The sequence below is a fragment of the Patella vulgata genome, chromosome 9 (genome assembly GCF_932274485.2).
Source record: "Patella vulgata chromosome 9, xgPatVulg1.2, whole genome shotgun sequence".
Classification (NCBI taxonomy): Eukaryota; Metazoa; Mollusca; class Gastropoda; family Patellidae; genus Patella; species Patella vulgata.
In genome coordinates, this window is record NC_065887.2 from 9,320,463 (window position 1) to 9,346,499 (window position 26,037).

A 26,037-nucleotide genomic window follows, 5' to 3' on the forward strand; every position below is an offset into this window, starting at 1 on the left:
AAAATGCCATGAGGCTATAACAAAATGAAATGATATGAAATTGGGTTTAACGTCCTACTGTTCTGCTACAGATGGGCTAATGAAGAAGGGGCATACACCTTACAGTGTCCTATGGGGGAAGTCTTGCCAGGGCAGCGGCTCTATGCCCTACTCTTATATCGAATTGCAACCGCCTGGGGATCTTTTACGTGCACGCGAATGTATACATGGGTACTCGGATTTCCATCCCATACGAACGACTAGACAGCCGCCTTGTCAGGCGCTTTCCCGCTAGTTTGGAGGTTGCTTGTTCGATCCCTGCATTGGTCGGGAAAGGTCATCGGGATTTTCCGACGTGGTTTCCACTTGTTAATGGTGCAGGAATGAGGGCCTGACAATAACAGCTGTCTGAGGAAGCCACAGTGCCGCTGCCCTGTAAAATTTCCCTCATAGCAAACTGTATTACGTATGCACGTATTCATTAGCCCAGTTTAGGAGCAGAACAGTGGGAGCCATCCGATGAACAAGTGGGTTGATTATGGGTTTATCATATTATTAAAGGTTCAAATAATAATTTATATCAGATTTGAAGCTAGACAAGAAATTAGGCAGCTTTAGCTGTTACATAAAGAATTTTTAAGAACTGAACGGACTTAAAGAGATTGAAGTCAAAATTGTATAGATTTATTAAGACATAACCAGCAGCGTTGTCCTGAGGAAAAACAAGATTCATTTAGAGAACATCCATGTAACATTTATGTGAGGAAAACAATATTATAATTAGAAACATGCACTGGGATTAATGTTGTATCATTTTATTAATACATATAACGAATTTTTAAAAAGAAACAACAAATAATAATGTCTATATTTAAATTATGTAGAATTAAACATGTAATAATAATACCTATATTTAACTCGAACTTAGCTAATGAAGAAACTTCCTAAATAAAAAAAATAATTAAAATAACTGTGTGGAATGAGACATCAAAAAATCATATCTATATTTGTTTAACTTTTGAACTTACCTGACCAAGCAAGTTTATAAAAACACAAAATAGCCAGAAAATTGATTCCCATATATAAAACTAACTTGTTTCTAGAAATCTGAAAATTCATCGTTGTGTTGTGGTTCTTACACCTGTTACCAATTGGCGTGATTGATAACAAAGATTCACATAGCATAGTAATCAAATATACATGTAAATTATATGACACGATGAGATTTAGGCAGTTAATATATATAGCGTATCTTATTGATTTATTACAGGTGACAGGACGTGTTAGCTTGTTGTCCACGAACCACCAAACCATGATACGAGAAAACATGATACGATAGGGAGGTAATCGATCTGGTTACAAATATCGATTATCGCCGGCCATCTGCCGATCAACAATCGATAATATCGGTGAATTATTTTGACATACACTTGTTTTGAAAACAATCATAATTTATGTTGTAATATCATTCTGTATACATGTAGAATTTGTTTCATTGATTTGACAATAAAATAATAGCATTCCATAGCAAAACCAAGGTGTAGAAACTCGATCTCGTCTTCATTAACCAAGCACAGTAGCAGAACGTACAGTAGGACGTTAAACCCCATTTCATTTCATTTCATTTCGTTTGTAAGACAGAACCGACACCCCTCGCCATATCTTTGTCGTTTATGACCTGAATAGGGGATCACGGTGGCTAAGTGGGTAAGGCGCTGGCCCGCTAGCCTGGAGGTCGGGTGTTCGATCCCTGCATTGGCCGAGAAAGTTCATCCAGATTTTCCGGCGTGGTTTCCCCTTGTCAGTGATGCAGGACGGAGGGCCTGACAAGGACAGCTGTCTAGTCATTCGGATGAGACGAAAAACCGAGGTCCCGTGTACACATTGGCGTGCACGTAAAAGACCCCTTGACAGTTGGAATTCGATATAAGAGTAGGCCGTAGTGCCGCTGTCCGGGCAAAATTTCCCTCATAGCACACTGTATGGCGTATGCCCGTCTTCATTAGCCCAGTATAGGAGCAGAACAGTAGGACGTTAAACCCCATTTCATTTCATTTCATTTTGACTCCATATGTAGGCCTGCATTGTACTAGAGTTACTTCCCATCAATTGTAAAGTGAAAAACCGCTACAATCACCAGATAACCAAGAGACAGAAAGTTTGCACAGATTTATTATTCACTATACACAACAAAGACTACCCATTTCTTACGGATTACTACAGTAGATTCTTTGAGATAAACGAACTAACCAATACGCTCAACTACTACAGTCATTCGAAACTCTCAGCTCACTTGATCAACAATCACCTTCTACTCAACCGAATAGTGCCCACAGTAATAGTAAAAAACGTCTGGAAGTGTGAAGAATAATATTAGACCAAAGTCAAATCGTACAACAAAGAAACGAAAAAACTAAACTTATAAATTGTGTTTATTAAATATTGTTTCATAATAGTGATGCTTGCGGCAAATTTTATCTGCGTTTCATTTGACATTTAGTGAATGAAAGACAATTTTTCCAAAGGACCCAGTGAACTGTTTAATATCTATTTCAAATGTAGATAAACAATAATTCCATTTAATCTTATCCTTCTTATTTATCCTACAACTGGGTTAATAAAGATGGCATACGCCATACATTGTGTTATGAGGAAAAGTTTGTCCGAGAAAGTGGAGCTATCATCTGTATGGTTAAAGGTAATGGAAATTAAATAAAATGGGGTTTAATGTCCTAATGTTCTGCTGCGACTGGGCTAATGAAGACGGGCATACGCCAGTCAGTGTGCTATGAGGGACATTTTGCCCGGACAGCGACGCTTAGGCCTACTCTTATATCGTATTCCAACTGCCAAAGGATCTTTTACATGCACGCCATTGTGTACACGGGGCCTCGGTGTTTGGTACCACCCGAATGACTAGACAACTGTCCTTGTCAGGCCCCCGTCCTGTACCATAAACGTAATGGAGTAAGGTTTAACCTCGCATCAAGATAATACACCGGTTATTTTGTTTTCTGGTCAAGTTTACGATGCTAAGACGGACAATTTGACCAAGACGACGCCATTTCCACCTACTTGTCATCGTATTCCAGCTGTCAAGATTTCTTTTGCGTACACTGAGCAGGTTCTTCGTTCCATCAGAAAGGCTAGTTACACTTGCCTTGTCAGTCCAATGACAAATTTGAGCATGGGCTTTAAAAATACCACGCTGAGAGTATAGTATTGGTATAATATATCCTAGGAATATTTATTTTTACAATATATCCTAGTGATATTTATGTAATATTTATACATTATATCCCAGTAAAATATAAAAAATATATCTTAGTCATATTTATAAATTATATTCCAGTAAAATATATCTTAGTCATATTTATAAACTTATTAAATGAAAAAAATATATACTATGTTATCACAAACTAGCTACTGTTTATTTGTAAACAGAACAACACTATTCACGGGGTTCAAATCCTGCCATGGGCAGAACTTTACGAATTTTACCAGTTATCACTTGCGAGGATGATGTAAATGAGTCTGTTCACCAAGGAATAAATGGGTAACGTTTAACAATTCAAAAACATTATATTTACAAAGTTGAGACAAATGAAACATTTTTAATGAAATATTTAGATCTACAAGTAAGGATCGATTGAAAGCCGTTTAAATTCACTGAGGCGTATATTTGATATTAAGGCGAGGTAGACAATGTTTGAGCTAAAATATCACAACTGCTTTTAGTGGAAATAACCACATCGTTAACAATACCGAGTCATATTATATTATATATAAACAGATAGTATAAATAAAAACTGGAATATTTTCAGTATCATCAACAACTGAATAATGATCAATAAAATTTTCCATTAATGTGGCAGCAACTATCACTTGCCTCGTCCACAAAATACATAAAGAAAATTGATAGAAAAGGATGCTGTGCAGAAATCGGTTGGTAACGATACATTTGCATTTGAAGAGTCCAGGGGAAGAACGACCTAAGTCACATTTTTGTCTTTTTGTAAAAAAGGCAAAACAGACTTTTGGACGAGAATGCTTGGCGCGAACAGAACAACGAGTGGGGTTAACTACAACTTCAAAATGATGTTTAATATGAATCATAATTACCAGTACAACAACTGACTTCCACTTTTCAGCCATATTAAGGTCAAATAAAGAGTACTATGGACGTATTTGTCCTGGGGGCCATTTCAGAAGGGCCTTGGTTCGATGTGACTCTGACAGGTTTTAACTGAAATTGATTTTTCCACAGAAAGCTTATACAATTTGCTACCAGATGGCGCCATTAACTGGGGTTCGTTGAAAAAGTGACTTATAGATCGTTCTTCCCCGGGGATCTTCATTTAGTAGTGCCAATTGGTATACCGTTGCATCAGAACATTAATTGTTATTTGGCTTTAAAACCACATTTACAAGTGGTTTTAAACAGACACATTATTTGCTGGTTGCATTGCAATAAGTTTGTTTGCCTCGTCCATCCTTCCGAGCTTGGTCAGCACTATAATACAGTCCTGTCTTGAACGAACTGTAGTTGGATGATTTTCGCCTAATATCTCCATTAATATTTCATTCTCGCTTAAGTAATGTCCAATACTAATCTCTAGATATTCCTCGTTATCATTTTTAATCCAACGATTCCAATACATCTGAGCGTAAAGCTGATAACACCTGGCTGGGTGGAGACTTAACCTTCCGTACGAAGACATACATAGCGCCAAGGATTTCTCAAAGTAGTTAATTGGAACATCTGTTGAAAACAAATTAAAATGCATACCACTTAAACATACATTATGCAAGAACTAAATCTACCTATTGCAGGTCTTTCTTTAGGCCTGAAATAAATACTTAAACATACATTATGCAAGAACTAAATCTGTCTATTGCAGGTCTTTCTTTAGGCCTGAAATGTTTTTTAAATTATTAATTAGACATTAATTAACTTATCCAGACCATAATAAACTCTCGATGGCATCGGATTTCTCCGATATTGAATAGATTAGAACAGTTCAGCCATATTTTGATTTAAGCTAAAAATGATGGAGCGAGTACGGTGGTTGAATTTTTTGCACACGTATTGTTCAAACCTTCAAAAGCTAATGTCTTCGCTCGGACTAGAGTAATTTGAATGAAATTTTCAAATTATTTATTTTACATTATCTTTGTTCGAACTATTATAGCAAGAATGGCTAGCTCTTTATCTAAATCTTACATAATGTATCTTTAAGTATCTGACACATGAAAAGAACTGGGTATACGGTTACCCTCAACACAATGATTCATTTATTATGTTTGTATGGTCACTTGGGATCGAACACCCGACCTCCAGACTAGAGAGCCAGCGTCTTACCCACTTAGCCACCGTGATCCCTTTGCCGTGATCAAATTTGAAAAAAAAAAGATTTCGAACTTAAATTGATGCATCAAGGGGTCAATAGAATTATTGGCATAAATAAAACACATTTCTAAACTCACTCATATCAGTATTATATTGGTTTTTCCCTCCCAGCATAAAATAGACGACAGCCAATCCCCCACCATTGTTGTTTTTCTTGAAGATATGTTCAGCTTCTTCCAGATATTCTTTATTAAAGTATCCAGCAATCGACAGTACTTCTCCAAGTTTATTATCATTCTTGTCGAAATGTTTGGTGAATACCTGAAAATAATCGAGACTTTGTTAATTACTGTAGCAATGGTGCTTGACAATCGAGACATTTTGGTCAAAACTTCAAACACTCATAAATTCGCTCGGAGTAAAGTAATTTGACAGAAAAAATTTAAATATATATTATTTTTTTAATAATTCTATTTTAAACTTTTATAGTAATCGTTAAAAATAAATTATTCAATAGCTAAATCTGCCAATTGCACGTCTTTATTTATCTAAATTATTAATTAGACATTAATTAACTTATCCACACCATAATAAACTCTCGATATCATCGCAAGCCTGCGATATTTTCTGGATTAGAACCCTATCTGCTGCTTAACGCTCAATGATAATTAAATAAAAAAGTGGATAATCCAGACTATGTGTTTTTATCGTACCAACTTTAGCAATGGTGATTGAGGCTAGACCCAAAATTCAATCGCTCAAATCTCGGTTCAGAGTGGATCAATTTGACTGAAATTTTCAACAAATTTCCTTTACATTATCTACATTTTATCTATTGTAGTGAGAACTACCAGCTCTTTATCTGATCTCCCATAATGTATCTTTAATAAAGCTCTCCATAGTAAATGCATTGTTTTGGACAAGTTTAATATGGTGACTAAGCGCCAATATGGACACTACGTGTTTGTTATGGACATGTTTTGTTATTTAGAGCATATAAATACATTTAGTTAAAAGACTAGACCTACATCGTAACACCGTCTACTGTATACAATTCCTGTTTGACGGTTACTTCTAGTTAGAGGATTATTACCGTACACAAACTTCATACCTGTAATAAATACATATACACATACACATTGGTCATTTGGCTCAACTTTATTTCAATAATTCGCCTGCGCATAAGGGGTCTTTAGCAGTGAGAAAAACTGGAGTACCCGGAGAAATAATACATTGTATTAAACAGAGCAAATGCGCCAAAGGTTCACAGGTTTCTTAGGCAAAATATAAAGTGAAAAGGGATTTTATTTCCTACTTTTCTGTACCGAATAGACTAATGAAGACGGTCTTAGAGTCAAATGGAACGGACAGCGGGCTTACGGCATACTTGTATTTCGAATTCCACGCTTTTTCTACGTGCACGCCAATAGGTACAAGGGACCTCGGTTTTTCGTCCCATCCGAACGACTATACTTTGTGCCCCTTGCCAGACTTGGAAGCGAGCCCGAGGGCGAGTCCGTCAGGTTAGCGAGCAAGCCTCTAATTCACTGAGGCTCCTCTTAAACGAAACGAAGCAGGTTGGTCATATAAGTGCATCAGAAGTTTACCAGAGGGTCAAATATAATAATGAATTAATCAGTTAATCACAAATGAACAAACCCATTATAATTAAACTATAACGCGTCGATGTAATTAATTATTAATAAGAGAGAGAGAGAGAGAGAGGGAGCGAGAGAGAGAGAGTATTTAAATAGTTCGCTTGCGTGTAGGGGTCTTTAGCAGTGGGACGGAGAACCCGTGGAGAACTCACTCCTATACTGGGCTAAAGAAGACGGGCATTCGCCACACAGTGAGCTATGAGGAACATTTTGCCCGGGCAGCGGCACTATGCCCTGCTCTTATATCGAATTCCAACTGCCTAGTGATCTTTTGCGTGCACGTAAATGTATACACAGGATCTGGTTTTTCGTCTCATCCGAACGACTAGACAGCTCCAAGAATAGAAGATAAACAGAATCCTTACCCCTTCTATAGCAAAGAGTGAGCATAGCATATAACGGATCCGCCGATTCCCTGGATGCATTACCAAACTCATTTTCCAATTGTTCCAATAAAACTTCTAATATTTCTATAGCTGCGTCATATTCACCAATATCAACAAGAAACCATCCAAGTTTATTCTTTAAATGATATAGTTCCTTATCTTCTGTAACGTTCTGCGGGAACGAGAAAAATAAATAGATAATGCAACTTGTCAAAGCAAACCGCCACTGAACAAACATTGCAGCAGTCAATCCAAAATGTTAATGTGATATTGTCAATTTCAAATGAAATGAAATGGGGTTTAACGTCCTACTTTTCTGCTCCGAACTGGGTCAATGAAGACGGGCATACGCTATACATTGTGCTATGAGGGAAATTTTACCCGAAAAGCGGAACTATGGCCTACTCTTATATCGAATTCCAACTGTCAAGGGATCATTTACGTGCACGCCAATGTGTACACGGTACCTCGGTTTTTCGTACCATCCCAACGACTAGACAGCTGTCCTTGTCAGGCCCTCAGTCCTGCATCACTGACAAGGGGAACCACGCCGTACAATCAGGATGAACTTTCTCGGCCAATGCAGGGATTGAACACCCGACCTCCAGGCTAGCGAGCTTGTTAATTTCAGAAAGAAAATAAATGTACATAAAAACATATATTGCCATGTTCATAATTTCTCCCTGATACTTTAACGGGGCATGATATAAGATTTAGATAAAGAGCTGGCCGTTGTGGTTATAATATTTCAAAAATAGATAATGGAAAATGAATATATTGAACATTTCATTCAAATTATTTTACCTATGGTTGCAGTTTTGACAAGATAGGTGTATCTTGTGACTTAATCAGTTTTGGACGAGCATCCCATGAACTACAGGCTATATAGAATCATCGCCATATCTTGTATTTTCAGAATGGTGACTCGGTGTGAGTTAGGCGCTTGCTTAATTACCTTAAGGGCCCTTCGAGATATTCTATCTTTGTCCCCCCCCCCTTGTCAATAATACATGCCATATATCATCTCCATTATCACGATTGATTCGGAATAGTAGGGCGTTAAATGGAATAGCCAAGGGGCTCTCTTCATCTATATCCGGCATTGCATATAAATATTGAAATGAACAAGAAATTGTCATTTCAAGTCGGGGATCATCAAGTCTAATCATTAAGTCGACGTTACCCAATGTCTATCGTCAATTTAGTAAGATTATTTAGCCTTTAAATAGCCCACAAGGCCTGTAATCACAAGAACTTACCTTAGAGTAATCGTTTAGAAATTTGGTATATGATTTAGCAGCTATATCATAGCCACCTATATACTGCCAATACTTCATTAACTGTAACTTAGTCTTCTCTTGATACAACTGTAAAAACATGTCTGGTTGAAGAAGACATTTCTTCAGATCTTTCCGATTATCCAGCTCATACAGATGAAACGGAAGTTCCTCTGCTTTCCTGGTTACATCATTGCTACGGGGGAAAATTGTATTATTACACATATGCAGAATCCCCAAGTAATTTGGTGTTTTTCCAGTCATATTAATTAGTTTATGTTTTATGCAGTCAAAAGTCCAGACTATGAGGCAAATATGAATAGGTGATCTGATCAAAAACAAATCCATTAATCATTTACATTTTGAATATGATTTATAGAATATGCATATTTATAACACATCTTTCCTTGTCGGAAACATTTTGTATTTGTTGGGGTACTATTGACAACAAAACGCTCTTTTTGGTTCCCGGCGGCGATTAGTAGGACCGGCAATATCTCTAATAACCTTGCGTTCAAATCATATGACAAATGCGGAAATGCTTAATCTATGCTGATATATGTTTGCTAACCAATCACAGTTGTTGAAGGGATAACAGATAAATAAAAAGCTAAATGAAATCACAATCAAATAGTTTTACCTTGTCTGTTTTTTTGATAATGCCGTGAACTTTGTCTCTACAATTTAATTGGAATTTTTACGATACAATCAATTACGGTACCTTCTAGAAACCAATACCAATTGAAACCAAATAAATTCTACATTACCTTCCAGCCATACAAATTGAAACAAAATAAAGCTTCACGGTACCTTCCAGCCATACAAATTGAAACAAAAAAAGCTCCACGGTACCTTCCAGCCATACAGATTGCAACAAAATAAAGATCCACGGTACTTTCCAGCCAAACAAATTGAAACAAAATAAAGCTGCACAGAAGAAACCAATACAAATATAAACAAAATAAAGCTCCACGGTACCTTCCAGCCATACAAATTGCAAAAAAATAAAGCTCCACGGTACCTTCTTGAAAAATAATCAGCTAGACGTTGATGCCACCAACGTTGAACCTCTTCATCGTACAAATAAACTTGTCTAACAACTTTACTAGCAGATCTGTGATAGAAATCTAACCGTCCTTCACCGGATGTTCCACATGGTCTTAGAAAAGTCTTTAAACCAAGATAAACATAAGCCCACTGAAAATACAGTTAAACGTTGAAATGTCTTATTTCATTGCACAAGGATAATGGAATAACATTTAGTGAGAGAGAGAGAGAGAGAGAGAGAGAGAGAGAGAGAGAGAGAGAGATGGGGTTTAACGTCCACTCGACACAAACTAGGTAATTTCTGGACTAACATATGGTTTTATTTTATTTTAATAATTCGCTTGAGCGTAGGGATCTTTATCAGTGGGAGGAAACCGGACGACCCGGAGAAAACCCACGAGGTTGGACAGGCGACCCTACTCCTTGTCACGTACCACGCCAGTTGACTCAATGACAGGCTTTATGATACAGCGCGCACGTGCTAACCATTCGGCCATCCAACCCCCCAGGAATAATATTTAGTACCATCGATATTACAAATTTCAAGAACTTTATTGTCTCATTATTCATTAGGTTTGATTAATGAAGCCGTTACAGATATGTTATTGAACAAAGCGGTTATTTCCCTGTGTGTGTTCCCATCTCCATCAGTCCAGTTGATACTCTTAGTATCCTTTCTTCTTGTCTTGTCCCGCAATATGAAGCTCTGCAGTACATTCAGAAATAAAAACTTTCAAGTTCAAGTCCTCAGACTCCATGCTATACCAAAGTCCCTGGATAGCCATATCTACATAATACTTGCATGAAGTGGCAGAGGCATCTGATCATAGCGAATAACGACTCATTCATATAATTGAACAGTGCGATTCCATAAATGAATAACTGAGATGAAATGAAATGGGGTTTAACACCCTACCTTTCTGCACAGACTGGGCTAATTAATGAAGACGGTTATGCGCAAAAACAGTGTGCTATGAGGGGAATTTTGCCTGGACAGTGGCCATGCGTCATGCTCCACTGACGAGAGGGGAGGGGGGCACAAAGAAAAGTCCCAGGAACGGGATCGAACCCGATACCTTCTGGTTGGTGTGTCAAAGTCTTACTCGCAGAGCCACTGTGATTCCTTTAAATATCAAATTGAAGTAAATCGACCGATCACTTCTGAGCAATTCAATGTTTTGTGGTAATAGTTTTAGATACGCTGTTTTGGGTCATGTGTTTGGTGTGTAATTTGTATACTTAAACCAATTCATCATTAAATTATATAGATCAATTAGTACCCTACCTCAGCCATACTTATTTTGCCATTAGAATTATTATCAGTCTTGACAGATTTCTTATATGACACAGGTTTCAGGGCCAGTAACTCTAACAACTCGGATTCCATCAAACCAAATCTGGAGGTTTCTAAGACACAGAGAGTGGCCACAACAAAATCTTCACCATAGTCTTTACTTATTCTCTCAAATACCTGAAAGTTGAAATATAATGGTGCCATATAGAAATCATCTAAAACCCCGAAACTGTTTCTCTTTGAAATTTTCAACGTATGCTTCCTTCAATGGAGACGTAACTTAACTTAAGATTTCGTGAACTATGTAACAACAGCTTTTTTAAATATCATTATAAAGATGGACGTCTTGTCAGCTCATGGTAGATTTTAAGGGAGTGTAGGGGAAATAACTCTACGAAACCGCCATGTTGAATTTAATCTAATTATGCAATGTGAATGGATGAAATGGGATTTAACGCCCTACTTTTCTGCAATGACTGGGCGTATGCCATACAGCGTGATATGCGGGAAATTTGGACCGGACAGCGGCTCCACGGCCTACTGTTATTTCAATTCCAACTGTCAGGGGTCCTATTACGTGCACGCCAATATTTACACTGTATCTCGGCTCATCTGAACGACTAGACACTGTCCATGTCAGACAAAAGAAGTCCATCCTGCACCTACTGACAAGGTGAAAACATGACGTCAAATTCTGGGGAACTCACTCTACCAAATACTACTTAAAGTAGCTAAGTCTCTACCCCAATATCATCCAAAGTCATACACGATGAAAATACGAATTATTTGTCAATTCAAATCCACATTGATGTTGTGATCTTACCAGGAAAAGACAGGCTTCTGATATCCAATATTTAAGACAAAATAAACATTTTACCATTGGTACACGAATCGTGTACCATAGTGCGTTTTAGCGTCATTTGCAACAAGTGACCAGAAAGAACGAGGCTAGACATATTCAACTGGAGAATCTGCTCAATAGAGTGGAATAACCAGACGCTCGAAATTGCTATAGGGTTGAGACACAGGCCGTATTTCGTTGGACATAACTGATTTGAAAGAGTCAAAACGGAAACAATTGAATGTAAATCAGTTTATATACAATCAGATTACATTATTATATACGTTGCTACCCATTTGGGTCAATTCCTAGGTCCCAAATATTAGCGATTTAACTCCTTTAATAAAGTAAATCTCCTGGATTTAAAGGAGCTAAATTGCTAATATTTGGGACCTACAAATCGACACAAATGGGTCGCAACGTATATAATAATGTAATATGAATGTAAATAAACTGATTTACATTCAATCGTTTCCATTTTTACTCTAATTCCAAAGCAGTTATGTTCGGCGAAATACGCCAGAAGTCTTAATCTAATGGCAATCCCTATACTGGCCATTTAAGTCTACGACGATAGTATTTATTGCGCATGCTCTCCAGATAAGAATATGAGGTCACCGTTTGACATGACCTGTTGAATATGTCTAACCTCGTTCTTCCGAGTCGCTTGTTACAAATTGCGCTGAAACGCATTATGGTACACGATTCGTGTACCAATCGTAAAATGTTTATTTTCTCTTAAATATTGGATATCAGAAGCCCATCTTTTCCCGGTAAGATCACAACATCAATGTTGACTTAAAACTGACAAATAATTCGTGTTTTCATTGTCGAAGGTTTTGGATGATATTGAGTTAGAGACTTAGCTACTTTAATCTAAGGTTTGTTTTTGTAAATGGAGAAATGGTAAGCATGTGGCAGCTGTAGATTGCCAGAGATGATTTAGTAAGCTAAACCTGATTAAAACAGTCGGTATCAACTGCATCAAAATCATAATACGATCCATATTGGTTGGATAAAACTGAAAGCCAATGTAAACAAGAAACAAACAGGGTACTTACTATCTTGGTCAATCCAGTTAGATCCTGTGGTAAGGTTTCGATCTTTTTAGTCAATGTTCTGAAATCTCCCGAAACTCTCAACTCTTCACAAGCAACACTTAACCACAATGGTCGACCAGCATCTTCCTTTTCAACCAGTAGAGACATCTGTAGATAAGAATATACGAACTCTACTGATCAGATATTGTTTCTCTTAAACGGCCGGTTGATGTGACAATAATTTTTATTATTCAAATTGTAGACAAAATAAGACCAAAAGCATTATATAGCTGCAAACTAAGTATTGGTTACACACGCTCTTGACGGCGAAATAAGAAAATAAAAGTTCAATATGGAAGAATCTCGTCACTGGGGATTAGGGCAAACTAATGTCTGAGCCGGAATAAATAAACAAAAAACGTGTCTTGTCCCATATGAACAACTACTTAAAGGACAATATTGGTGTCAGGCATTATTACATATGTGATAGAACTGGTTAAATACATTCCAAATATAATTTTAACACAGAGAGCATTGCTACGGGAGATGTGTAACAAGCACGTGAAGAAACGGGAAGTGACGTCAAACATGACAAACACGAGTTGTCCTTCTATATAACTGACTTCTTTTTTTTGAATTGTCAGATATCCTCTCATCGTCTCATATAACAACTTTTCATCTTCAACTGAATTATCAGTGAAACGAAATTCGATCGTTTGTCTGTTATCGCTCGTTACTTCAGTAAGTTATATAGAAGGACAACTCGTGTTTGTCATGTTTGATGTCACTTCCCGTTTCTTCACGTGCCTGTTACACATCTCCCGTAGCAATGATCTCTGTGTTAAAATTATATTTGGGATGTATTTAATGAGCTCTATCACATATTTTATAATGCCTGACACCAATATTGTCCTTTAAAGTAGCTAACGTAAATGGGCGTTTATGGGCTAACAAACATACATTAATGTACGATGAGTGTATATAAACTGATTTACATTCATTTTTCAAAACTTCCATTGAATCAGATTCGTTTGTCGAAATAAGTTAGCAGTCCAAATTGAATGGCAGTCCAGTTTCATCGGAATTTCACTTACACATCGACGTTTAGTATCATTCATTAAGGCGGCTGATTACAAATTGCGCTCGAGAGCACGCAGAACACGCCAGCGTGAACTGGTTATAAAATTAACTGTGTCTTGAATATCTGATAACATCCGGGGTCTGTTTCACGAAATTTTAACTAAGATAAAATCCAAATTTTATTAATTTGATTGGATAATATTAGATTGATTTTAGTGCTTAGCCAATCAAAATTGAAGTATCTACTAAAATTTGGATTTTATCTTTAGTTAAAATTTCGTGAAACAGGGCCCAGATTTTCACGCTAAGATAACTGGGATAGTATGGAATTTGAGTGTCTTAATTATACTACAGTTTACATTGCAGTACACTGGCAGTAGCTTTATAAACAATAACAAACTTTCTATTTCAGCTGCATGATGTCTGTACCCCACCGCGTCTCTATTATTTTTTACAAAGACCCCCCTCCCTCCGCCCCGGCGCCCCGCCCCCACTCTACTGTGTAGTATGCCAAACAGTGCCCTGATTTAGTCGGCTTGAAAAAATCGACGAGAAAATTGATTAAAAGTGTTAATATATTTTTACCTGTTCATTATCTAACTGTTTGTTAAATTCTAGTAAAATCTGTTCAACTATTTCTTGTCGGACATCATTATTTAATGGTTCAACTAACAACTCTTCGGGCTGAATATTGTGATTTTTTAAAGCTTTAAGACATTTTCCTTCTAATGTACTAACGATAATCTTTAATCCGGGAACCATTTCTCTGGGCAGCCATGCTAATTCAGCCGAGTTTCCTTCAATAACAAAACAGTTATTTTAACCTATTTGTCCAGTCTTTCGGATCGGATGTAAAATGCAATATATTGGGAACATATTGGAATTAAAAACAAAGGCGCAAGTGTCAACGTATGTTGCTGTTGTCAAGGTGACCCAAGTATTATGTTGACGCCACGCCTTTCTGTTCCAAATGGATTCCAGTATAAAGCAAATAATGTAAATTTAATACCTAAAATTCAATAATTGCATTTAAAATATTGGAAATTTAACCGATGCCAAGACATAGTATTTTATTAAGTCATACTTTCTTTACGATCCTGGAGTTAGCCAAGAAAGTTCATCCGGATTTTCCGGAGTGGTTTCCCTTTCTCAGCAAGACGGGGTATGGCAAGGAACAGTGTATATTCGGTCGGATAGGACGGAAAACCAAGGTACCGTTAACATATTGACGTGCACACAATACACCTATTGGCAGCTGGAAATCGAAATGAGCGTAGGCCGTAGCTGTCTAGAGTTGGAATTCGATATAAGAGTAGGCCGTAGCGCCAATGTCCGGGTAGAATTTCCCTCATAGCACACCATGGCGCACCCCATCTCCATCTTCATTAGCCCCCCCCCTTTTTAGTCCCGAAATGACCTAGTTTGTGTCGAGTGGACGTTAAACCCCATTTCTCTCTCTCATTAGCCCAGTTCGGAGCAGAACAGTAGAACGTTAAACCCCATTTCATTTCATTTCATACCTTCCTCTTCCATCTGATTCAGTGCATCAATAAAAACCACTAATTTCTTGAAACCACTGGATTGTGCAGCTTTGGTAGCGGTCTTAAACATAGTAGGGGCAAATCGTAACATCTCTTCAACGTCTTGTGGCATGTTATCCTCACTCGGCATACACTCCCGGTATACTCGGGACAAAATACTGAAAGGATTGGTCGAATCTGGTGTGGCCCCAACAAAATGATAAAAGACCTGTTTGGTAAGGATACAACATTTAATTAGCCTCGTTATTGTAATTATTAAAATCGTAAACTCCATTATGAAAGATTGTTAACATCTTTGCGTAAATCAAGAGTAGTAATTCCGAAAAATAATTGTTGGGAATCATTCCCAATCCATAGAAATCTTTCGTGTGAACATGCGATGAAGGACCATCGCAAAATGTCAACACTTGCATCCAGACGGATATCCCGCGGATATATCCCGAACCCGTCCGCGCTGACGGATTAAGAAAATATTGACACAGATGGATATTGATGTGAGTTTAAGGCTAAATAACTGAAATTTAATTTATCATTAAACGCGGTGACGTTCAATCAACCCAGCAAGTTCTGCAGGTTTTTCGTGTGGACACAAGCGTTGAAATGTTGCGACAGTCCCCTAGCAAACTATAAAAATTCAAAAATAAAGCCGATAGTACTTACTAATACAATAAATTCTTAAACATACATTTTGCAAGAGCTAAATCTGCCTATTGCAGGTCTTTCTTTAGGCCTGAAATCTTTTCTAAATCATTAATTAGACATTAATTAACTTATCCAGGCCATAATCAACTCTCGGTGGCGTCGGATTTCTGCGATATTAAATAGATTAGAACAGTTCAGCCATATTTTGATTTAAGCTAAAAAAAAAAAATGGAGGAGCGAGACTTAGCTTCGAACAACCAGGGCGTAGTTGACATTATTGCACACGTCTTGTCAAACCTTCAAAGGCTAATATCTTCGTTCGCAATAGAGTAATTTGAATGAAATTTTCACATTATTCATGTTACATTATCTAAATCTTACATAATGTATCTTTAATCAATAGAGGGAAATCGATCCAAATTAATCAAGCTGAACAGACTATAAATGTTTAAAAAGGTCCGGTGATAATTGTTATAACAAGGTATCGTAACTTATGAGGAGCAATTCCGGGACAAATTTCCAGCAATCAAGTGTCATCTGGTCACCTCTTGGTATTGTGGCCTCTAAAAGTGTTAATCAGAATTTGTGAACGGATTCATAGGCGGACCAACGGGAAGTGTCGACATTGTTCGAAAACAATGCAATGTGGGTATATAGAAAGCATTTGAGCTCACTTAAATTAAGGAAATATCAGGCCCCGAGTTCAGAAAGCATTATCAGACGTAAGTTAAGAATTTACTCAACTTTCAATCACCGCTGTTTATGAGAAATATCTTTGATCCAGAAACACAAAATTTTTCACATAGTTTTTTTTATGACGTATTTGTTACATTAAAACAGCAAAGGTTTTATAAAGCGCTATATTTGTGATGAAATAAGGCGAACAATTTTCAAGAGATAAGTTTCAAAAGGAAATCATCACCCAAACTGAATAGCAAGACGTGACAAGATCATACTTCTTCCTTACCTTATTGTCTTTATTCTGGAGTGCTTCTTTAGCAGAATACGCCATCAATGAACTCTTTCCTGCACCAGGATATCCGGCTAATAGAAGTAGTTTGTCTTTTTTAGGTTTCTTAGTGATGTAATCTGTGACCGTTTTAACAGCTGCATCTCGTCCTAATAATACCTGGAAATTGATCATTTTTACAATCAATAAGTGCAGCTACATATTACTATCAATGGCATTTCAATACTATCGATGAAATTTACAGGCTTCCTATTTTCTAGCATGGAAATATCACTTGTCGTTCGGATGGGACAAAAACATTACCGTGTACATAAAAGAACCCTTGACAGTTGTAATTCGAAATAAAGGTAGACCGGGCAGAATTTATCTCATACTACACTGTATGGTGTATGCCCGTCTACATTCGCCCAGTCGGCACAGACAGGTCGTTATACCTCATTTCAGCTCTTATATTCAAACAACCTTACATAATTACATAATTATAGAATTATAAAATTATAGACATACCCCAGATCTTTGAAGAAGGAAATCTCTTTGTTCTTCTAGTAAAATCTCAGATTCGGTCATCTCTTCGCCCAAGGAATCATTTGGGTATTGTTTCTCAAGCACTTTTTTAAAATGTTCAAGTATATCCTTTCCGAATTTTTCTAATCCGGTTAAGGTAAGCCTGTTGTCTTTCTCTTCCTTCACCTGACAATCGTAATCTTTCACTTGACAGGGTGGGAAGTTGTTTTTGATTTTGTCTGTAAACAAGAAGAATCGACACAACATTTATAATAAGGTACACATATTCTTTCCCGAGAATCACACTTTTAAATGAAATGAAATTTTGAGATTTGCGTTCTATACCACCCAGGCGAGTGAAGACGGACATATTCCATACGGTGGCCCAGTAAGTAAGACATTGGTTCGCTAACCTGATGGTCCCGTGTTCGATATCTGCGTTGACCGAGAACGTTCATCTTGATTTTCCGGCGTGGTTCCACCGTGTAAGTGATTCAGGACAGAGGGCCTGGCAAGGGACAGCGTATAGTAGTTAGGATGGGCCGGGGGTCCCTTGTACACATTGTAGTGACGTAAAAGATCCACTGGCAGTTAGACTTTTATATAAGTTGGCATACTGTATGGCGTATGACCGTCTGCATTAGTCTGTCGGAGCAAAACAATAGGACATTAAACCCCATTTCATTTCATTTTTCATATCCATATATTGTACTACAAGGTAAATATGCTACTGTTTACTCTTATTTCCATCTAGCAGAGATATCTTTAACGTGCTGGCCATTTTTATCGTCAACACAGACATCTAACTCCGGACAAAAACCAGCGTAACAGTAAACTTCAACACATACTACTGTTTTATTTGGGCGACGATTTAAAGAGTATTCTCTCAACTTTTCAAGCTAAAGGTTTCGAAGATCATTATCAAGTTTGATAACGTTGAGAGAATACTCTTCAAAACTTCGCCCAAATAAATAAGAAGCTGTGTTATGGTTTAACGTCCACTCGACACAAACTAGGTCATTTCGGGACTAATATATGGTCCAATTTTATATCATTAAATCGCTTGCCGGTAGGGTTCTTTAGCAATGGGAGGAAACCGGAGGACCCGGAGAGGCGACCCTACTCCTTGTTACGTACAACCGGGGAATCCAAACCACGGCAGATTACTCAATGACATACCTTATGATGCAGCGTGCACACGCTAACCATTCGGCCACCCAACCCGCCCATGATACTATTGTGGTCAGACTAAATCTTACAGTGTGTGCAATTTGAGGAAGCTACGTTTCCCCTTTAACTTTTCCGTTAACTTTTCCGTTTGCCCATGATCTTTTTACAATATTGTGAACAACATTCATTTCTCCTTTTGTGTTTTGGGAATTCAAATGGCTAACACAATTTGGGCAAATTTTTAATCCTTACTCTTTAAAGTCTGTAAAGAATCGATGGATTCTTGGTTCGTCTCAACAAATGCTTTAAGTATGGCCTCGTCTTGAATCTTTGGTACAAACTTGGGACTGCGTAACATAAATAAGGCCTTTAAAATGAAAAGAAGACACTCTTAGGCCAAACCAGATTAATTTTAGTTCTTCAGGGTTCTGATCAATAACTAACACACTCAATTCTTGTGTGCGATGTTTTGTGTAAAATTTTAAAACTTAAATATTTGGAACTAAAAGCTATTGAGAAGAGCAACTGAATACATTTTTTGTTTTTAAAGGAGTTTTTTTTTCTTGAAGACATTCGAGGCAGAATTATGATAGGTGATATCGTATAACAGAAATTCAAATTAGAGCGGCCTTATATATTTAGTAGCAGGAAAGGACATCATGAAAAGATTGTCAACTAAGGAATTCGGATACTATCAGAGAGACGACTGTAAAAGAACGAACTCCAAAATGATCGGCAGTGAATATTCGCTTGGCAACTGAAAGAGAAATGAAATGGGGTTTAACGTCCTACTGTTCTGCTACGAATTGGGCTAATAAAGATGGGCATACGCCATACAGTGTGCTATAAGGGAAATTTTGACCGGACAACGGCACTACGGCCTACTCTTATAATGATTTCCAACTGTCAAGGGATCTTTTACGTGCATATCAATGTGTACACGGGACCTCGGTTTTTGTCCCATCCGAACGACTAGACAGCTGTCCTTTCTCGGCCAATGCAGGAATCGAACACCCGACCTCCAGGCTAGCGACGTCTTACCCACTTAGCCACCCCCCCCCCCACCCAACCCCCAACTGAAAGGGATGATATCAGGGCGAGTTAATTAGTATTCAATATTATAAACTATTTCCGTCTAAAAATTAAATTCTAAACCATTTTTTAAAATTATTTAGAAAACACAATATACTTGTGCTGGAAGTATATCCGGATAGACATATTTCCAATTTCCTATTTAGTCTAAATTGATACAAAAAATAGTACGCGAAGACGTAAATTGGGTAATAGGCACCATTCTGCCCGGACCAGTTTGTGTTACTACGTCCTATGTAAACAATGCACGCGCTAACGACGCCGTATGATGTAACGTCACACGTAGACCTATAATGCATAAAGGTCAGTCACCGAACACAGAGTTAACTTAACTTGTCTGCGATATCACTTCTGTGGAAGCGGGCGTTAAAACACCAGGTAGTAGTAGTACAGAGTTAACTTGTCGAAGATATCACCTTAGGTGGAAGTGGACGTAAAACCTTAGGAACGAACGAACGCACAGAGTTAAAAGAAGAATTTCGTGACCTCTGTGATTGACGACACCCCCGCGCTACTGTTTGTAATGTAAACATGATCAAATAGTATAATCAACTGACACTGACAGTTATTCTATTAAGACGGTTAGGCAACTACTTAACTTTTTAATGACCCAGTCATAATTGATTTATGGGGTCAATTCGTATTATTTAGGTCAAAATAAAGCGTTGAATTATGTTTATCTAATGTGTTGTTTCTATTAGTTGTGGGGGAAATATTAAGCGAAGGTCAATTTGTTGACTAATTTATGTTAGATTTTCACTTAGATGTAAAATGTAGTATTTCGTAAAACGAAACCAACAAACGCTTGTGCTACAAATACAGTTAACATTTCGATCAAAAATTAAACAAGAAGGCCAGGGGTTGGATGACCAAATGGTTAACGCGTGCGCTTTTTATCATAAGGTCAGTCATTTAGTCAGATGGCGGGGTTTCGATTTTTCCCAGTTGTACGTGACAAGGAGTAGGGTCGCCTGTCCAACCTCGTGGGTTTTCTCTGGGTCCCCCAGTTTTCTCCCACTGCTAAAGACACCTACGCGCAAGCGAATTATTGAAATAAAATTGAACCATATGTTAGGGCTTGGCAAAGACAGCATCTAGTCGTACGGAAGAAACGAAAAACCGAGGACCCGTGTACACGTTGATGTCGTGTAAAAGAACCCATGACAGATGAAATTCGATATAAGCGCAGGCCGCATAGATTCGCTATCCAGGCAAAATTTCCCTCGCAGCACACTGTATTGCATACGTCCGTTTTCATTAGCTCAGTCGGTGCAGCAAATAGTGCGTTAAACCTCATTTCATTCCCCATTTATAAAGTCCGCTTTCTCGATTTTGCGTTTCGTTTTGGGGATTTTTTTTTTTAAAATTATGTACACTATTTGTATTTATACGTCAATACATACATGCGGGTTTTTATCCCAATAAGCACCAGTAAAAATCTCCAAGGCAGTAACAGACATTCCTGGTAACCAGTTATATTTAGTTTTAATGTCATCAGGAACTGTTTCATCATCACAAACGTATCCATAACGTTCTGATAACATACATAGAAAATATGGGAATTCGTTCTCCTCACGACACCTGCAATACAACAAAAGAAATACAAACACCTTGATTATGAATTGACGTGTACGATATTTTTATACTGTCAAGATTTCGCGGATTCCAGGCAGTACCGGATCAATACCCCCCCCCCCCCCCACACACACACACACACACACACTTCGGACAGAGTGCCTAAGGAGTCAGAAAACACTTACCTTACTTAAAGTTAAAGATACATTATGGGAGATTAGATGAAAAGTTGGCAGTTCCCTCTATAATAGTTAAAAACTAGATAATGTAAATGCAATTTGCTGAAAATTGATCCACTTTCAACCGAGAATTTAGCGATTGAAATTTCGGCCTAGCCTCGATCATCATTACTATAGTCGGTACAATAAAATTCATAGTCTCGATTATCCATTTCATGATTAAATCATGAATGAAAGTTGAGCAGAAAATCTGATCCTAATCCAGTAAATATCGCATCGAGAGTTGATTATGGGCTGGATAAGTTAAATAATGTCTAATTAATAATTTATATAACATTTCAGGCTTAAAGAAAGAACTGCAATAGGCAGATTTAGCTCTTGCATAATGCCTGTTTAATCGGTTAAAGTGTCCAGGCTGCTGTCCATTACTATATATACGTATTTCGTACACCCCACTCTATGAGATTTTTTATTCATCAGTAAGGGACAGGTTGCATCTATAAATGCGGAAGGTGGTGGGGTACGTAAAGCTCGGACGCCACAGGGCCCCCGCCTGGTTAATGCGGTCGTGTGATCCCAGGTGAGCGAGTTGTTAAAATTATTTGTCAACATTATTAGAATTAGCAACATTTACTTCCATTATTTAAACGGGCCTTTACTCCTAGTCATCATTCTCTTCATACGATTATCTCTTGGTGGAGGGTGGGGTCCTACTAATAACCGACATAAACCTAAAGAGGGGGATTTTTTTGGGGGGTGGGGGTGGGGGTGGGGCAATTTCACATATCTACTATAATTTTTTATAACATTATTTAAATTTCGCATATGATATGTAGAATATGGATATCTATAACACATATATCGGTCAGGTTTTGTAATAGTTTGTACGATATTGAAAAAAAACCCCGCTCATGTCGGTGATTAGTAAAACATTTTCAGCATTGCGCGGATTAAGATTAATCGACTATGGATCAACCTATCAATCATAACCCTTGATAATTGATCGGTTGCTTTTTTTCAAGCCCTGAGCCATAGCCATAGATGTTAATAGGAGAACGCTAGATGGGAGACGGTCCTGCACATATGACGTCATGTGTGGATTGTGCGTTAAGGTTAGGATAAGGGTTAGGCTTGGTCCAGAGTTAGGGTTGGGGTAAGCGCTAGCCCTGTTTTCGTCCCGAAACTTTCTCCAAGAAAATCATAATTGCATATTTATAATTGCATATTCTAATCTGAACGACATCCTAGTGCACAGTAAATTAGATTAAATAACACCAGCCCTCAGCCTAACCCTATGTAAAAAATTGATCAAACCCTAGTCCTAACCCTTAATAAATACAATCAACTAATAATAAGAATCCCTAGCCCTAACCCCGGGATAGTGAAAAAAACTCATTTTCAGAAAATCCAATCCTTAGTGGGAAACACACTAATGTGGCTCTCACCCGAGAGCCTCAACTTTTTTCTTTAGAAACCAAAATACCAGAATATCACAAGCGGCACCGAAGGAGACCATCAGCGCCACCAACACCAAAAAAACAGCGAAACCAACTTTGTATATTAATCTAATGTATTGCATGTATTTTTTAATAAAACTAGGAAATATCACGAACCAAATTTACATCATCCTAGGTCAGTGCTTATGTGGAGACTACACCTCTGCCACAAATTCTTAAACCTAACCCACAATGCACATACGACGTCACATGTGCTAAAATGTGCAGGACCGTCTCCGATCTAGGGTTCTCCATGTTAATAGGGTAATCATAGGAATAAACGGAACGAATAATCATAGCAATTTTGATTCAAGATAACAGGCGCCTCCTCATCAATAATCAATATTATTTAACTACTCCCCCCCCCGCATATTCCTTAGTGGAATATGGACTAGGACACAAAAAGCAATGGCCATGTAGTGTCAGAGAGTACGAAAGCTTCCTATCATTGGTGTGGAATCTAAATGCAGGTGACCTCGTAGCAATGATCATCAGCAGATGTAGTGTCATATTCCTGAAGCAATGGCCCGAGAAATCCCTCTCTGGCCATTGCTGGATTAGCTTCTGATACTAGCGCTTTTGAGGGAGTGTGTCTATTCTTTCCATTCAATCAAATCTATCCAAAACCACAGCAACATGACAGTCCTTCTTTTCATCAGGGGCGTTCCCTAAAACTTTGGACAATGATTTAAGGTATTAAAAACGACGAAAGTGTTGTTCGTCTCAAAACAAGATTATATCAGTGTTGATAGTTGATAGCCTTGTTTGTCACACAATTAGTTTTTCACAATATTTTGCTATGTACTGGTTAATTGGGCATAATAAAATCGTTAGTCATGACGTAACGTTATGTAAACCTATTTTGTCCAATTTGGAGCCCTGTTTGGTATTGTTACGCAGTAAGCTATTGGTTGTTAATTGGACTATTGATCAGTCATAATTTAGAACAAGAATTTGCTTTCTTTACAGCAGTGAGTAGTGGGATTAGCTCTAATCAAACGAAACATTGCGAGGAGTATGATGTAGTGTACAAGTAATACTCACCTATCTATCTCAGACAAGCATGCCATTAACGTCTCCCTGGTATCGGCATCTTTTGGAACACCCCATCTTAAATCACATTCTATAAGCCGAAGTTTTCTTTCATCACACCACTGACGTAAAACAGGCACCACCGACTTGACCAAATATTCACGTTCACAATTCATATCTTTAAACGTACTCGATATAAACAATCTGACGGTCTTCCATTGTTTTCTCTGGTAATAGAATATACGGAATTAGTCATCATACAGCGTTAAGTCTTATTTTAATACGAGAGAGAGAGAGAACGAGAGAGAGGGAGGGGGGCTTTAACGTCCACTGGACAAAAACTAGGTCATTTTGGGACTAATATATGGTTCAATTTTATTTCAATAATTCGCTTGCGCGTAGGGGTTTTTAGCAGTGGGAGGAAACCGGATAACCCGGAGAAAGCCCACGAGATTGGAGTAGGCTCCTTGTCACGTACAACCAGGAAATCGAAACCACGCCATGATAAAGCAGGCACGTGCTAACCATTCGGCCATTCAACCCTCCTATTTTAATAAGAAATGTCTCAAGCGAAACGATCTGACTTGTCACCACAAGTAGCATAGACGAACACAAAGCTTTCGGGAAACATTTGCCTCTTTGGCATTGAACACGTTACTATAGTGAAAACAATTGGGGGTATAGAGGAATTGGGTTTAACGTCTTCTCGACACATAATAGAACATTTCGGGACTAACATTTTATTTTATTAATTCGTTTGCGCATAGGGGTCTTTCTCTGTGGGAGGAAACGGAGCATCAGGAGAAAACTCACGTACAAGCGGGGATTCGAAACCACGCCACTTGACTTAATGACAGACATCATGATCTAACGCGCACGCGTTTAAGCCATTCGACAACCCAACCCCCGTTTAGAAAGATACATACCTTTATGTCAGGTAAAACAACAGGTGCATCATCAGAAATTAACTCATCAACGGCATCCCAGAAATTGCAATCTGGGTTGCTAGTTCTTTTGTCTTGCAAAATTTTCCTGATATCACTTTGTTCCCATTTTCGTATGGTCTGTGCGTCTTTCTGACGCATTGATGACATGCGGGAAGTGACAGCGGGATTTTTAAAAGATTTTGAATTTTTGGAATTCACGACTGCAGTTTTATGAGTTCGGCCATCTTGCGACTGATCCATTGGTTTCTTTTCTGAAGCTATGTAACCATTGGTATTTGACCGATTCTGCATGGATGCTCCACATCCCATCTTTGGACGAACCCAATGATAATAATCAAAATACTGGTATGGATACTACATCATTTTCTGTTGAAATTGAAATAACCTGGAAATGTAAAAAAAAGATTTCAGAAAAAATGAGTCCTGCTAATCACGGAAAAGAATTGAAAAGATTTTTCAAAACCTTCCCCACCCCACCCAATAATCGACACAAGCTATATAGTATACAATTGTTCTTGTTTTTGGGCGGGGGTGGGGTTTAACGCGTGCGCGTTGTATCAGAAGGTCGCCTGTCCAACCTCATGGGTTTTCTCCGGGCCATCCTGTTTCCTCCTATTGCACCATATAAAATTGAACCATATGTTAGTCCCAAAATGACCTAGTTTGTTTTGAGTGGACGCTACTCTCTCTCTCTCTCTCTCTCCCTCTCTCTCTCTCATATCTCTCTCCCCTCTCCCTCTTTCTCTCTCTCCCTCTCTTCAAAACCCGTAATTTTTCCATATCACCCCAAGATAACAAAACGATTTATAACTTACCTTCATGATCATTGAGTATTATATAAAATGAAATCCTATGCCGTCGCCGGTGGTGTACAACGAAGATCAATAATCACAGGTTTCCTATCTGTTGTACCGCTAATGAATCACCAAGTTAATAT

At 38.0% G+C, this 26,037-nt stretch overlaps 1 protein-coding gene across 1 annotated transcript; it reads right to left on the minus strand.

Moving 5' to 3' along the window:
* Positions 1 to 2,133: 2,133 nt before the first annotated feature.
* Positions 2,134 to 26,006, minus strand: LOC126832399 (TPR repeat-containing protein DDB_G0287407). The gene is made up of 17 exons (XM_050563156.1): positions 25,916 to 26,006; positions 25,080 to 25,485; positions 24,166 to 24,380; positions 21,275 to 21,452; positions 19,032 to 19,146; positions 17,613 to 17,848; positions 17,103 to 17,264; positions 15,473 to 15,701; positions 14,538 to 14,749; positions 12,894 to 13,040; positions 10,983 to 11,168; positions 9,672 to 9,847; positions 8,633 to 8,846; positions 7,353 to 7,545; positions 6,358 to 6,440; positions 5,467 to 5,650; positions 2,134 to 4,741 (listed from the first exon to the last, which is right to left on the minus strand). Exons 2-17 carry the CDS (start codon positions 25,407 to 25,409, stop codon positions 4,416 to 4,418), a joined length of 3,186 nt encoding a protein of 1,061 aa, XP_050419113.1. The 5' UTR covers positions 25,410 to 25,485; positions 25,916 to 26,006; the 3' UTR covers positions 2,134 to 4,415.
* Positions 26,007 to 26,037: the final 31 nt, after the last annotated feature.

Bases quoted from the DNA above. Each gene is read 5' to 3' on its own strand.
- LOC126832399 (XM_050563156.1), bottom strand. From the start codon at position 25,409: ATGGGATGTGGAGCATCCATGCAGAATCGGTCAAATACCAATGGTTAC. The intron at 24,381-25,079 runs GTATGTATCTTT...TTCTATTACCAG, and splicing joins TTGTTTTACCTGACATAAAG to AGAAAACAATGGAAGACCGT. The intron at 9,848-10,982 runs GTAGGGTACTAA...CTGTATTTTCAG, and splicing joins GCAAAATAAGTATGGCTGAG to TGGGCTTATGTTTATCTTGG.